Source organism: Neodiprion pinetum, chromosome 5 (assembly GCF_021155775.2).
Source record: "Neodiprion pinetum isolate iyNeoPine1 chromosome 5, iyNeoPine1.2, whole genome shotgun sequence".
NCBI lineage: Eukaryota > Metazoa > Arthropoda > Insecta > Hymenoptera > Diprionidae > Neodiprion > Neodiprion pinetum.
In genome coordinates this window covers 6668172-6685187 of record NC_060236.1, presented here as the reverse complement: position 1 = coordinate 6685187, position 17016 = coordinate 6668172, and the positions used below count along the sequence as shown (strand labels likewise).

Genomic DNA, 17016 nt, shown 5'->3' with positions numbered 1-17016 from the left:
ATTGTCAGACACCGAAGGTTAAGGCTGATGACCGTCATTCCGTGTATCCTCTACCTGTCCGCCTTACGAACAACGCAAAGCTTACGTCACACTGTCCCTCAAAGCATGGATCAATAGCCTCGACGATGGAACGAAAAATTTTACGTCGTGCAGAGCTTGGCGAACGCACTCTGAAGCATTATGGGCCGCCTGAGAATCAGCTTTCGCATGCCTGTCACGCGACGTCCTGAAAAGTGCCTCGAGCTTCTCGATGTTCAACCCAGTCCTCGTCGTCGTGACAATAATGATGTCAAAATTGGGAAGAACGTTATGTCGATAAAGACGAATCAGCGGATTGCGTTACAGTGAATTACGTCGAGTTTCGGGAAATTCCAAGGTTCGATGGTGCTTTCGAAAGTTTAGTTATTCCAGAACAGCCTTTTTTATGACTTTCTTTTTTTTACCTCTTATCTGCACGTCCTGAAGGTTGGCCTTCGATGTATTCAGCAATTTCATAAAAGATAAATTCCCTGTGATTTGCGCAATGAAAATCTTTATTATGACGGTATTAATTCTGAATTTCTGCCTTGTCAAAATGAAAAGTTATGTACAAAAGTTATAATCGCAATAATGGCGGAAGGATGGAACAAAAGTTCGTATTCATATTCTCTGGAAATACTGTAACGTGACCGTAGTCGCATCAACTGCGCATGTTTCTCTCATTGTCAGTCAAGTATGCATAAAAAATCACGCGAGTAAAGAAGAATAGAAATATACATTAAAAAGAACACAGCTGCATAACATACCTATATGTATATGTGCTGTATACGCGTGATGAATCGTTAAATAACGTCGATCGATTACGATGTGTATTAAATTTAATAACAGAAGCTCTTACTCGACAAACGACACGTCAAATGCTCTGATCATTTATTATTATCGTTTATTAAGATAGCGAACTACCGAAATCATTTTCATGAACAACAAGTAGGTACAAATGAATGGTAAATTTCGCACGTATCATCAATAAGTTATAAATAACTTGTCTTTAAAATCTCGGTGATTACATAGTTGAAAGATCTTATCTCAAGATAAATCGTTCAGCTGGTTGACAGGATATAATATCATTGAAACATATCACGAAGTTACACCGCCGTCTGTCATTATTAAACAGCCAATTATCCATTCATGACTAATTAAGCTCGTTGGTTTTAATTGTTTTATCTGTAAAAACGTCTCCGCATCGGCATGGCGCGCATATTAGGCTCGTGATTCTTTATTTTCAACTTAAACTTGCTGTTAAAGACCTTCTCATATTTGGATCATCGCAGAGAATCTTCGGCAGACTCGATTCTTGCAAATTTTCCAATCAATATTTGTTAGCGAAATTTTCTTGTAAAAAATATTATTGCTTACTTCCGAAACCATTTATTTATTTACCATTCTGTTTTCATTTCTCGTTTTCCGAATCGCGCACAAATATTTCCACTTTTTTTAATTATTTTTCCCCACAAAATAGTAACGGCGTATCGTGACCTACTTCAAATATATGTGCAATAAACAAATGTATGCACATAATATACATACGGCGAAACGTTAATTAATCAACAATTATTGACGCGAGATAATTTATGGACCGAACCGCTTTGCGCAATGGTGATAAAAGCAATTAGCGAGGCTCATGTGTTCGGGTTTTTCGAAAACCGGTCGCATGCAGCTGCAGCCATATCGCGATTCGCGAAACTGCAATATGTTACGTACGGCAAGCATGTGATTATCGTGTATACCTATAAACGCATTTTCGCACCGAAATATAGCGAAGACGTTAGAGGAAATCTGGACCCGTCTCTCGGATTGAACAAAAATATTTTCACAGTCTAATACATCCGCAATTTAGCATTTCGCTCAACATCATGTCCTGCCTCACAATTGCCCCAACTTGTAATATTCGATATTTGCAAGTGCAAATTTTAAAAATATCCAAACAACAACAGTGAAATGTTCTCAATTCGGTGTAGGTATTTACGTATAATTTTATTTTCTTTTTTTCTTTTTTTCCGAAGACCTAACGTTACGAAATTCATTCGGTTCTTTTTTTTTTTTTCTCTCTCTCTTCTTCGTTTTATGCGAAGTCAAAGTTGTACGCGTAAATTTTTTCGCACACAATTTATACCTCAGCATAGACACGTGAATTTTTTTATACGTCAAGTAATTATCACTTCATATCACGATTATTATACTAGCTAATAAAATAGTCCCGCAGAAATTAGCGCGGTGATGTTTGCTTTTCGTGCAAGGTGTTCTCGCTTATATATATATATATATACACCTTGTATCGCACTGCAACGCATGTGTGCATATATATACATACATTAAATCCACTTGGTGTCTTATCTCGTACACGTATGTAAATTGACTTTATAAAAAATTCTGCCTACTTTCGCCTGATCCAGCGAAATCATCGCGTCGTCGTCTCACCTACATATTACAGGTGTACCAGAGTTTGCCTCCGCGTCGCGGCTGCAGCTCGGCGGCTATACGGATAAAGAAAAACATTATTATTCGATAAATATTTTTGCAACGTTGCTGAAATTCTTATCAACTACGTGAAATTATTGTTATTATTTTTTTGTGTCAACGGATTACCGCGTGATCATCGAATATGCGACTCTCGTCATTATTTTTTGCTTTTTTCGAATGTGTCTCGGTTGCCGCGATTGAATTTTCCACTACCCATTTTAGGGTGATAATATATGCATAGTCACTTGCACGCCGATAATACGACGGAACAAGTTTAAAAGCGCAAAGCAAACAAAAAACAATCCGGGAATACTTGATTTTTTTTTTTTTTATACTTTAAACGTATTCGCATGAAAATAAATATAATAATTTAATAATTTCTTGTCATTTAAACCACGAAGCTTTGATTCACTACACCGCAAATTTGCATTGTCGAAAAAAGGAACGAATCGTAATTTCTATGCGAACGTAAAACGTAACAAAAGCTGTTTGTGTTGTGAGATTGTATGAGGTGGAAATAATTTGCATTCATCTGTTCTCTCGTTAAAATTTATTTCCACCTTTATTATTAACCTCTACGAATATAAGACGTTTTTAAACGACATTTGCAATCTATTCGTGGCAATTACGCATATCTACTGTGTATACCTGTATATGTATTAGGTATACATTTTTTTTCTAAACGAAGTTCGTAGTAACTGTAGCGCATTTTATTATACACACCTTTACGATTTGTCCTTCGGTTATAACGTAAACCGTGCTGCAATTTCCGCTTGAAAAATCGCTAACGTCGGTTTGTGTTTTTTTCCCCGGGTTTTCAGCATTAGATTATACGTCCGGCATAATACAAACTATTCGAGCACATCGTTTGGCCAGTCTATTATGGCCGAATCATTGTTGTCTCAACAACATGTCCAAAGGATTAACTTTACACGATGCTATATCAGCTTCGTCTAGGAATTTAAAAATGTTTTTTCGAAATATATTACTCCTTTGGCATTCTCGTTGTTATGTCATGTTGTGTTATGTTATAAATAGGTGCTGACTATAGGCGCGGTTCAACTTGTACACACCTTTTGAATAACTTTGTCCGTAGCGAGGAAAGGAACGCGCTTATGCAAGCATTTTCTACCCTCGTGCTTGTGTGATACAGATTCGACACGCGATTTGCAACGGCGTTTGCAAATTATTCCCCCTCCCCACCCTATCTTTCTCTCTCTCTCTCTTCATTTCATTATTGTACAGCATAATTCACACGTAATAAACTCTATCTATCTATCTATCTATCTATCTATCTATCTTTATTCGCCTGCATCTACCTTCGTCAATCAATTCCATCCCATCACGCGAAATGGAATGGCACGTGAGTTCGTAATGATATTTGAACAATTTGCGCGACGATTGATGGAGAAGAAAACACGTCTGTCAACATATGTTCTAACCATCTGCCACGCGGTGTTTCTTATTGCCAAGAGATTAAAATCTACGCGTAGGTAAAATAGTTTATCATTCTATAGAAGATTGATGCGTGACCGAGGTGACCGGTATTGTTGTTTGGAAATCCAGTTGCACTTGTCACCTTTCAAATTCAACAGCTTATCTGTTTTCTACTTATAGGCTTTCTAACTATCTAGCCCGTTATGGAGAACAAATTTCTCGGCTATTTCACAAGGCTGTAAAAACCCTTTTCCAATTGTACTCCATATCTAATCGGTCAACTAATTTTTTTTTTTTTTTCGTTGCCGACACGTTTCATAGATAGACTCTTTCGCTACTTGATCTACTCTTCCCGCTCGAAATAACCGCCGGTTCTCTTCAATGAAGTTTATTAATAGCACAGATAGCGGGATTTCATTACCTACGAATAATCGCGTACCCTTCGTGAACTGGATATCGTTGGTAGTTAGTTTTTTTTTTTTTTCTTTCACCCTATCCCTATAGTATTTAGTTCAGGTTCAAATTATCTGGACAGAATTTGACTTCTACATAATCCGCGAAAAACGTACTCAAAGATCTTCCACATCTTATGAAAATCGTAAAATATTTACACATCTTAAGATATTTTATACTCTTGCATCTAACGGAGAATTGATCGAGCTGTAAGTAAATTGCAAAGGATTTTGAAATTTCAAAGTTACTTTCGACAATATTATTTTAAATTCAACAATTTTTATCACTTGACAGGGAGAGTAAAAATTATTCGTGAATGCGTTCTTTCTTGTACGATTTGGTAGCTCATACTGTTTTGTCATTCGCGTGACACACATCCTCATATAACGTGCGGCGTGTAGGGTTAATTTTTGTATGAAAACTGCAGTGTTAATCTTGACGTGAATCAGACTCTACTCCTGAAATAAAGTCGCGACAGAAGCAATTATTGTAATTACATAGTCGACGACTGCAATGCATCATCCCATAAACCACGTGAATTTTCTAGTTACGTCATTGCGCAAATTGCCCACATCCTTCCTTCAAGAATCGCCAACTCGAAGGAAGTATCAAAAAACATATCGTCCGCGTAAGCTGCAACAACGTGAAACACTCAATTATGCGGTAAATAATATTCATTGCAATCTAGCCTACGGAAATTAAAATCTACATATTCTCAACACCTTTCTTTCTGTCAACGTGAAAATTTTTTTCATAAATTTACATTTTCACCATAATTTGTACGAGCTTACTGAAAAACGATTTTGAATCAACGTCGTCGTGAGTGTCGTGAGGTAATCGATCGTCTAGCTAGAGTTACCACCATCGCACGTAGCAGGTAATTAAAAATAATCTGTGTACACCGAGACCTATTGTTATCTCGGGAGTATAAACAATTTAAGATCGTTCATTTCTACTCCTACGACGGGTTATTAGACAACATTCAGGCTCCACTACGGACCTCAGATTACATAGAATTATTAATAAAATTACGTCTCCTATCTTGTTCGGATAAATAATCGGGTATTTAAAACGTATTAGATATTCGAGAAAATAGGTAGATATAATATAAATTGAATTGCACCGATGAATAAATCGTAACGACGCTCTTGGCCGAGGTGATCGGAATTTTAAACGATGCTAACTGAGTGTGAATATTAGATTAGTTAGTTATCAGCTCTCGAGGAATTTTACTAATCGTAAACATAAATATAACGAGGTGCGTGGCACGTTCCTGGCGAGCATACCGGTATCATTTCAAACATTTGATTGTAAGACTGATGTCTTTATTACCGACAGAATTATTTATTCAGCTTACCCAACATCGCCTGGTAACGTCAATGGCTTATCGGTCGTCGGTACGAATAGTGAATCCCAATTATCGGTAAAATCGATATCGATTGTTCGTTATACCGACCGGCACACGGTATGTTTCAGTTTTTAAAATCAGTCATAGATGACTTCGTCGCTACGGTCAAATTCGAATCATCATTTTAATTCAATAATAGGTCTCGGAGATAAAATTAAGATCATACCGGGTATTGCGTACATCTGATTCGTCTGGTTGATTTTGATCGTGACGAAAATGCAATTAAGATAACCCCAATAAGCTTTGTTGCATTTGTTATATTTTTTATTTTCCACCTTCAAGATTATCACTGCGAAGAAATACTCGACGCATAAAGCATGTTTGTGCCTTACATATCTGCGAAAATTGTAATTAAAAACACAGATATTTCCACGAATATCCACTTGTTGTTTGTTCAAGATTAATCAAACTCGCGATTGTATCGAAAAAAATATAATTTGCTCTCTTTTTCTCCATTAATCGTACGTATCGAGGGAAAACCCGGACTTGAAACGCGTCAGCGGTCATTTTATTTTACTTTTTTTCTATCTATCATTAACTTACAATTATTTGAGTCTCCTATATTTATCCGCGACGAGTAAATTTACAGATATTTCGAATCTTCTGACAATTTGATTTCAACAACTGGCACACAAATTTCGGTTACAAAAATACCTCTGTAAATTATCTTTATCGTCAACTAGTAAAAAAAATGTCATGTTACGCATACTGCGATCGACCTTCGATTACACGAAACAATGATTGATTTATCCCTGAGAATGACTCCGATTATTCCAATTATTATTACTATTATTACTATCATTATTATCGTGATCACAATTGTCTTAATGACATTACTCCGTTACGATAGGTTAGTGACACCGAGACTTGTGAGATTGTGAACGAGCGAACGAACGACGCCGATATATTCGCGATAAGAGGGTTTAGTTAATATAAATGCAGAAAACAAACTATGCGTACCCGCTCTAAAATAAATATAAAAATATACACGATGAGACAGTCAGCACGGTAACGAGCGATGATGAAGTACGTGGATATGGATCAGAAATTCTTTACAAATGTCAACTTTTTTTTTTGCAATTGACCTCGGTTGAAAATAAGGCTAAAAGAAATTAATAAAAAGAGGCGCAGTTAAAAATCGTGATATTTTTTTTCATTTTTTCAATTGATTTTTGATTGAATTTACAATTTATTACAGGCCGAGTGGAGGATCGTTATCCGTCACGTTTTGGAAATATCTTATAATCGCCAGTACTTACTTGAGATTCTGTAGCAAGACAACGGATATTGTTTCCCATTTTTTATTTCTATTCTTCCCATTGTAAGAGACTGATTACACGGCAGACTTTAAACGAGATCGTGAATCAGGCTACGTGCTCCTGCTAACGACCCTAGGAACGTGCAGAATCGACGTAAAAGAGCAAATAAAATTGAATTCGCCATTGTCCTAGCGGCGTTATGCTAACTTGTCACAAATAGAATTTGCGCAGGCTAATAAGCTAATACGCGATTGTTTATTACCCGTTTACACCTGTGTATAATACGGGGTAAAGCCTCGTTGAATGACATTTATGACATTGTCGACTCGCTGATCGTAATCTCAAAAGCTAGGCTTCTTGAATTTCGAAGCAACTCTGTCACCGCGAGCGGATTCTACGCACATCATTTTCTACACGTATCATGTTTTAATCATACGCATACAATCGATTATTTATAATTATTATATATTGTCCAAATTATCACATTTCACTGTCCAAAATTAGTCGTACGAAAATTTGAGATTCATCCTCGATGTATATCATTCGATCACTCATGCATGCTTATTCAATTCTCGCGTATGACCTCGTAATATACGATCCCGTCCCAATAAATTCATCATGTTAATTGTTGTATTAAAAAGTCTAGTAAAAAGAAAAAAAAGTATAACTTATAAAAATCTAGATTTTGCAGAAAATCCGTATCTGATCGTTTAGTAACGCACGGAATTTGAATTGCTGACGGTTATCACGGTATTTTACAATTTTTAATATCATTTCCCATAGTTTGCAACGATTTGATTATTAGGTGAAATGGAAAATACGAATTGGCTGCTCTCACGGTACTCGGGTATACTTTTAAAGATAAATATATTTGCCAACCAATGTAATTTCGGCATGTTTTTCTTTCTAATCTTACGGTGCTCTTTACTCTGTACACAAAATCGTGAAATCGTGCAATCAAATGAGTATGACCTGCACGCGTACGTAATTGTTGAAAAATGTCATGATACCTGTACTAGCACGTGGCTGTGTCACTTATCTATAAGATGGTTGTATTTATTGTTTACGGTCGTGACACAGGTTATCCATGAATTCAAAACGTAGATGAGACGATAATTTCATGGCAATGTGTCAATATCAATAATATAGTATATCGGTATATCAGTATATTAGTAATACCGAATTCCGTATTGTCAGACAAAGGCTATAATCTGTCGTGTGCAGATAGTTGCAGATTGTTATCTCTTTGATAGCCAAAACCGAATCTCCCGACACATATCTATAACGTATTCGAGAAACCCTCTCGTTCTTTCAACCCGTCCTTACTTATTTAGATAAAATCTATTTGACGCAAACGATTTGACAAGTAAGCTCCAGGCTTCGATAAAATGATTTATAAGCCGAGTATGAGGCGTTCACGCTTTTGAAAGCTTAAGAGATATCACCGTGCACGTCGGCAGATATAATAACATACCTGCTTATGAAAATTTGCCAAAATAATCTGCAGCTCTAAATATATCTCATATTGAATCAATTTTCTCACGTAGATGTATGGAGAATTTTATAATACATACGTGGCATGTATGTACGAAATACGTTTCAAGAAATTGACGGAAATTAATTTGGTATAATTTTTTTTTTCTTTAGTATAAAACTTTTGAAAATTGATGCAGATGTTTCTTTGTTACTTTCATACGCTATAACTCATTGATTTATATCGTAAACGTCGTTACTTCGTGTCCTGTAATTAATAGCAGACAATAGAATTGAAAATTAACAACTTACGGTCAACGGTAATACCAAAATTGAATATACTTAATATCACGGCACAAACTCCAGTTTATAAGAAACACGGCAAAAATTTTCTATTCTTGTGACTGTATTTTTCAATCAATAATAAATTAAGAGCTTATACATTGACGACTGTTTTAACATGCCTTCGGAGTTTCACATGATCTGAATTGAATGAATAAAAATTTGCAAAAAATTCTAGCATAAATGACGACCATTGATCGATACAAAGATCGTCGCAAATTATATCTAAATAAATGTGTCTGATACCTAGCTATTCATAACCGCCCGTCAGCTGATCGAATACTGACTCTGGTAAATTTAAATTTAGCAACTGTTAGGTACGCGAGCCTTAGTTGCGTGAAAAAATATTTTTAATTCATTTTCCTTATTTTTTTTTTTTTCACCATTCACTCGAGTCCGAAACTTTTGCAAATCGTCCTAGTTTCGCGTAGGTGCGAACAAAACTGAGAGGCGTGAATGACGCGTGAAACGAAAAAAGAAAAAGAAAAGGAATAAAAATATTAACGACTGTTAAAGAACATTTCCACGATTCATATGTATCGTGTCACGTGCGTTGTAACTGTAAGCGCATTTTCATACACGTGTTTTCTCGGTGACGCTCGTCGACTGATAATGATGATCGTTATGATGATGATGATGATCGCTCGGTTACACCCGCAGTGGTTAGTGGAAATTTTTGGCAGACACTGTATGATCTGAAAATAGCTACCGCTTCTCTCTGCGACGTATGCATATCTGGCCAGTACATTTATTTCAGTCGGTTACAGAGAGCCGTTGAACAGGTATAACAACAAATGTTACGCATTAGAATTTTCTCAGATATATGTCGAGTCATAACCAGACGGACAATTTTAAAGACAATGCTACATACTCGACGTGACGTACGTCATTCGGAAACCAGAGATCACGGATTTTTGTGTCGAGTAGGTACGATCGGGTAGGAAAACGGCAGAAAAAAAAGGAGAAATTACTTTCATTAAATGCTGACAATTATTTACACACCTCCCCCCCGATTTTATCGTTTCTTTGGAATGAATTGGTATTTAAATGAATACTTACCATTTCGTAGAGTACACTTGCGGCTGTTTTCTGTTTGATGGATGGTAACTTTGTTGTAATTAAAAAGCTGGATATGCGTATTAACAGCTGCACATGAGCAACCATGTTTACTTGTAAAACCGTATCGATGAATCTGTATGAAAAGAGCTGTTTTTTCCTTGACTAAACTGTAGGTAAATATACGATGCATACTTTGAAATTACGCAATTTTAATCCTTACGCATAGCGTAGAAGCGATAAGAAGAAGGAAAATCGATTTCACGATCGTCTTCAAAAGAAATTCGAATAACTGTCCAACGCGGTCAGTATCAGTCGGTAGGGAAGGAGTACTGCATAGATATTTTGCTTATACGTATTTACGGTATAACGGAAGACAATATCGTAGTTGCATAATTCGTCTGCGATGTGTATGCTATTGTAAAGGTTGAGTAATACTATTACTATACGTATATACAAGGGGCCGACAATTCTTTGGAAAATTACCAAATTTTCAAGAAGCGCAAGAGTATGTGATTTTTTTCATGTGACAAAACAATCGCGGCAATGATCTATTGTCAGCAAAATTGCTAACGGGATATAAGTATACGTATGTAGATAGCGAGTTTCGCGCTTTAATTACCAGCTCACCGATTTCACGAGTTTTTGATTTACATCCCCGATGAGTCACGCGTTCGGATATCGCCGCGACTATTTGGCTACGCAGTGATATATTATAAAAATTATAACATTTTAATATGTAATAAATAAAACCATTAATTGATTTGATTAATTTCAAAAACTAAAGGTCGAGAACAGAGAAGATCTACTTGTTTCGACGACCGTGTCTTTGTAATCCTTCTTCATCAAATTTCTTACTTACAATTATCGTGCAGATGACTGTTGGAAAATTTTTATCGAATCATTCGATAATTACCACTCTTATTATAATACGATGTATTCGACGGATCGTTAACAACAATGAGGCAACATTTCCACGTATGCATGGTTCACGGTGCTTCGGTATCGTGCTTGTTATATGCCATGAATAGAATTCACTGCAAGATGAATGACGCAATGAAATGGAATATGCGACAATTATAATTCACACAACTTCAACACCAATACCCGCGTGCACGACAGTCTGAAGGTGTTAAGTAGTATATTTATTGCGCAATGGATTTCATTCGATGGTATCTTATCGAGTCTTCTGTAAGCTCTTTCTCTCTCTCTCTCTCTCTCTCTCTCTTTGTCTTCTAATATCAGTCAAAAACAGGATATTGAGATTAGTTGATCCCGACTGTTTAACTTTAACGGCTAATCTCGTACCTGCAGTCAGATTTGGAGTTTTTACTTCTGTTTCATGATATTAAAAAAAAAAAAAAAAAAAAATGACAACTTCTCGAAAGTTGTGAAATACTCCTTTTTGGCATCGTGTAGTAAAAAGAAACATGTATATGTAGTCTGCTATTTGAGTGGCATGATGTTATGTGCAGTTATAGGTATGTACACGAGTGCTCCCATCTCTGCAGGTAATTTATGTACGTATTTAAATTTTTTTCTTCCCCCTTCGAATCTTTCACTTCGAATTCGAGTTGTATAAATAGTTTTAAAAACTTTGCCCACGTGGCAAAATCGAGCATACAATATTATAATTTAAGCACTTTCTCTTTATTACATATGTATTAAAAAATATTCCTGTGCAGAAAGAAACCTTTTACGTTTATGTCAAATGTTAGCTTGTCGTTGATATCGTATAAACGAAGAATGTCATAAATATAATGAAAAATATGAGTTATCGAGGGAAATGAGAATGAGGTAAAGCCGACTTTGCGAAGACCTTGTAAATTTTTCAAAATAAACTCAACTAGAAGCGAGGTCTCAGTCTGGCCTACATTTACAACGAAACGACGTGACACGCAACGGGCAAAGTTATTTGAAAGAAAAATGTATCCAAGTTTGCCTGCATCAGCGGACATGTCGACTCGATACTTTTGCAACGACGTTCGTTAACCCCGCCATATTCGAAAAATCTATTGCGCAACATTGTTTAAGGCGTGTTGCAAGAACTTAACGTATATCACATACGTTCACGCACGATGTCTGAAGTCTGATGTTCGTACATGTATTACATAGATGCGAACTAGTTTTGCTTATCGTCAGTGTCCGCTAACTCAAGCGATCAACGGAATTGATAATTGCGGTGTACATTCCATGCACGTGAACCTCGAGCCAGAAAAGATGATTTAGTTTGCTCGCACGGTGTTCTTATTGGCATATCGTTCGTTATATACACGCAAAATCCGCTATGGATTGATAATTGCGTAATGCGATTATGACTGGATAGGTATGTACGTGTAGCTACAAGGATGTGCGGATAACTGATACACGTGTGAAAAAAAAAGAAATAAAGAGATTTAACCAACTTCTTCACGTGCGCATGTCGAATTTGTCGATTTAACAAGTTGCGTATGATATACTTCCAGTTTAGCTTGCTAGTTTGTACACCTTGTAAGCGGTCTATAAGTCTATCCAAGCCTGTGAAAATACATGTAAATTCATAATACTCCAAATCCATGTAACAAAATATTCCTCCAGGTATATATATATACATACACATATATGTGCGTGTATATGTGTCGGTTTAGATTTCTTTTTAACTTGCAAAATGTTACAAGAACACACTGGAATTATTGCGAGATGAATAAAAATTTTACATCGGAATGATTTACCCTGTTTCAATGTCCCGTTTTCCCAATGACGCTGAAAGTACGAAAATCTGCGAAAATGTGGAATGGAAATTAGGTGGTCGAAACCTCCCGCTCGTTTTACGTGACACGATTGAGATGCACTTAGGCCTCTGCATGACCGACCGTGCTACGCGCCTCGTACTCCTTTTATTGGTTAACAAGATCGGGTCACGGCCTGGACAATCTTGGACACGCAAACAGTATAGATGTAGGAGTCGGAGCTAGGAGGGTCTTATTAACTTGTCAATGGGTCATTTTAATTCATCTTCGCATCCACCAAGGAGCACAGAATTCCTACCACTCTATTGAAAGTATATACCTATGTGTTATACGATCAGTACTGAAGGGGGTCTTCTTTTTATAGCCCCTTATTGCAACTAGAGCAATTGCTGCAACGGCGCTAGTTGTCATTGGGATAATTTGATAATCGTGATGAATTGCGTAAAACGGGTACCTGGGGCGATGTTTATGAAGATTTTACAAATTGTTCACCTTGGATATGTTTTTTTTTTTTCTCGATCTTCGTGTATGCGTGTATACGCGTGTGGAGGGAGGCATCAGATTTTGAAATTTTCGTTTTAACAATCTTCAATTACTTCAATGAAATATTATTCTTTTCCGCGCGGTTTGATTTGCAGTAAGTGATATTTGCAAAAAAAACGGATGTTCAACTATACTATTATACTCGTTGCGATTGTCGATCTCGGTTTGATTATAATAATAAAAAATACCAAAAGAATACTTATAAGAAACAATGGGGGCCAATTGAGAAAATTACACGTTATTACAACAGCAGCCTTCAGCGGCGGCAGTGACTCTTCGATTAGGTACACCATTTCACACACGCGGCTTGTACTTAGCGCGAACTTTTCGCGGGGAAAAAAAATGGAAGAAACTATACGTACGTGCCAAGTACGCATGCGCGCATACGCCTATTTTCCCCGCTTCGATGGTTCTTTCGCACGTTCGTCATGCTGATGACGACGATGACGACGATGAACGGTTTTACATAATCGTCACGATACCATGTCCGTGGCTTTCAGCCTTTTTACCACTGATCTGCAGGCAAATCCTTATAACTATTATATAAGCACGGATAATCAGTGAGCGATCAATCCACTCGGGTCTCGGTTATTTATTACACCTGTGTCGCCTGATCGAAAATCATTGACCTTGACAACGAATAAATTATCATGCTACCGACAGAGATCAACTCATGTTACTCGTACATATATACTTATAAGTTCGATTGCCGCTTCTTTTTTTCCGTCATTTCGTTTGCCACTTGCAGAGATATTGTAATATATAGCAGAGCGATTTCTTTCCGAGCCGCCAACCTTGACCGATGCTCGATTAAGTCGATTAAGCCGAATCATGTTATACCGGATCACCGAGAGATTTGCGCGGTTTTCGAATGATTATCGATTACACCTTTTACGGAAAACCGGTAATCTCTTCATCTTACACGATACATATCTTGCCAGACTAAATCTTCGATTCTCGTTTTCTCGAACGTTGACCATATAATTTGTGCACCGTGGCGGTATTTCGATCGTATGTAACGGCCAATGTTTAAAATTCGTGCATGCGAGTGCCATCGAGTTGCTACTATATTGCCATTCTCTTCGTATAATCCGAACCGTCCACGTCCGGAGAATTGTGCAGTATATCTATATTATATCTATATATCGTATAATACACGTGCTCCTTTCGCCGAGTCACACGAAAATCACGTGACGCTACAGCAGAGTTTGTCCGGTATTAATTAAACCCGCCACGTGCTTATACTGCGCCAGTTGTAAAAAAAAATATCGCGCAACAGATATTCGAACACGTTTGAATTAGCGGTTAATTGTTGTTGTGAACGTTTTCTGAGTACATCTGCGAGTGTGTGAGTTTATACCTTTTCAAATCAAGATATGCCCTCAGGGCGTCGGGCGAATGTTATAACCATAATTTAACGGGTAGCGTATAACGTAATTCCCCGACGCTTGATCCTCAACGTGCAATGATGGAAATTAATTAAAATCCTACGGCGGCGTTTTCCTTTCATTTGATTGGAAAGTCATGAAATTTTATTCATTTTATTAGCGTAACGAATAAAAGAGAAAAAATGATGTGTACTCCCGCATTTCGTGAACGATCGGATAGATAGTTTTTATCTGAAAGCTGATACGATGTATACATTTTTTAAATTTTATAGAGATAAAACAGCACTTATGATACATGCACATAACATTTAACGACGTCATATAGTTTTATTGCACACCATAGTGTGTGAGCATGTAATGAGTTCGTTGCTGTGGAGAATGGAAATGGAAAAAAAAACAAAAAACTGTGTTTGAGGAGACAAACAATTTAATATTATGTACCCTTATTTAATAATGCACGCAATTTACAATCGCTGGAAAGGCTTGCAACGCTTAAGAGAATGACGAATGTATTCTCAATGATTTACGGCGTGTAAATATTTGATCTATAACCGTGCGACGACGTCTCATATCCCCAAATCCCCGCCGTGACGCGACTACTCCTCTGTCAGAGTACACGTCCGGCGTTTTATCATTATCAGTATCAATTTCTCTGATATGCTAGTATGTACGTAATATCGTGCAATTATTCGCGTTTCGCAATAAAGTATGTATGTACATAATCTTGTAAGAAGAAAATAAATGGTCAATGTTTAATCGTCTGTATCAGTTTGAACGAGAGGTAATAAGCGTGAAAAAGTTTCCACCCGCATAGCCATCTATCAATTCGTGTGATTCATGACACAAGCGAGAATGCATCGCGCTAAAAATATGTATTACACACATGTAAGTGAAAAGGTCCGATTAGAGCCAGGAAAAAAAAATTTCATCGTCACGAAATGATGCAAGTTAGTCTACCAACTACGTACTCTGGTAGCGTGTCTAGCTTCATACTCGAGGGGCGTGTCATGCGTGTGATAGCCACACTTGTGTGCATGCGCACGTATGCTTTTCACATACATGCAAGATGCCGACGATCGATGCGAGACCTAGTCGCGAGATGGTAATTTCGCAGAAATCAGCTGTCGTATAAAAAAGGGGAGCGGCAGTGCCCCACCTCCAAAATTTTCTATAATCAGCTCGGCGTAATGTATATCTGTCGAATGCTCCCCCCTTTTCCGTGATTCTAGCGAATCCCCCCCCCGCCCCTCCGTCGACCCGCGGACGACAAACTTTTGCCGTGAGCACATTTATAAAGAGCGCGGTCTCGTCTGGGGGTAAACGGCGATCAAAGTTAAAGCGGCAATAGTGCGAGTTAGTCAAAGAGTATAAGACGGGAGTTGGACCGAGGTTCACACGACGCTATTAGACCGGGTTCTCGCTATCGATTATCGTGCCATCAAATCTTGCCGACAGGTGTCGCCCGGTGCTGTGAGAACTGCAAGTCGATCCGAACTGAGTTATACATTAACGATATTCGTCGCGACCGCAGGGCAGAGCAACATCTTCGCTGATGTATCCTTGCACTCCGGACAGAAATTCGCTATCAAGAAGATACAACACGTAGTATTGAAGAGGTTCGGAAGGATTGGTCGTTCGATTTTTCTTTCGTTTATCCACCTCGCGGCGAGACTCGCAACCTAGTTCAAAAAAGCTCGCGCCGTTTCACCGTCTAGTCTGTTACGCGTTTCGTGACCGTTCGAGTAAAAAAAAATTCAGTGCAAGCTCAGAAGCCGGCGGTGACTGGTATCCGTTACAGCTCCGTGTGTTTATAGTCAGGGACTGTACACCTGCTGCGTGACTTCCTTCGACAAACGTATTGTTTGGGGTGCCATGAGTAGTGCGACAGCCAACGGCGGGAACAGAGACCGAAATGGCCACGTGCTGGTTTGGGAACAGCCAGGTCTTGATGAGCCGGACAACAGACCTCCGCAAAAGCAAGCAGGTAGGAAACACTCGGGATTCGCCCGTTAAACCCGTGTTTCTGTTTTTCTTTTTTTTTTTTGCTTTTTTTTTGCTTTTCTCCGTCGCCACACGACGCAACAATGTCTGTGTCCCGTTTCATTATAAAAACGATTTTGTTTTCTGCTCTCGATGTTCACGTGTCGTATACGCCGTCGCGGCGATTCATGTTGCATTAGGAAGATACGCAAAAGCCGGCTGCGTGCGTGGTCAAGGGTTTAACTGCATCTTATCGCATACCAATCCATTCTTAAATGAACAACCAATGAAACGAGTTTATCTACTGGAATCCGATACCTTTTATATATATGTATATATCCACGCTCAATAATCCGTACGAACTTGGCGGCCGACTAACCAAGACACGTGGTTCGAGCTATCGCGAACTTGATCTCTCTTCGAGCGACGGGCATCGGCGCCCATGGTAC

The 17016-nt window shown here is 38.0% G+C and overlaps 2 protein-coding genes across 5 annotated transcripts in view; one reads left to right on the top strand and one right to left on the bottom strand.

Moving 5' to 3' along the window:
• Window positions 1-10198, bottom strand: part of LOC124220715 (ionotropic receptor 75a-like) — a 40061-nt gene extending 29863 nt beyond the window's left edge. Inside the window, exon 1 of one of the 3 annotated variants that reach the window (XM_069135922.1) lies at window positions 9931-10198. In XM_069135922.1, the coding sequence (XP_068992023.1) occupies window positions 9931-10035 (105 nt within the window). In that variant the 5' untranslated portion in view covers window positions 10036-10198. Of the gene's footprint in view, window positions 1-9117; window positions 9138-9930 lie in introns of those variants that run through there. The other 2 variants (XM_046630027.2, XM_046630033.2) reach the window with 2 other exon arrangements.
• Window positions 1-17016, top strand: part of Picot (putative inorganic phosphate cotransporter protein picot) — a 40640-nt gene that overhangs the window by 10004 nt on the left and 13620 nt on the right. Inside the window, exon 1 of one of the 2 annotated variants that reach the window (XM_046630034.2) lies at window positions 15909-16571. The exons of the other annotated variant lie outside the window; for it this stretch is intronic. Coding sequence (XP_046485990.1) covers window positions 16460-16571 — 112 coding nt within the window. The 5' untranslated portion in view covers window positions 15909-16459. Of the gene's footprint in view, window positions 1-15908; window positions 16572-17016 lie in introns of those variants that run through there. 2 annotated transcript variants of the gene reach the window in all.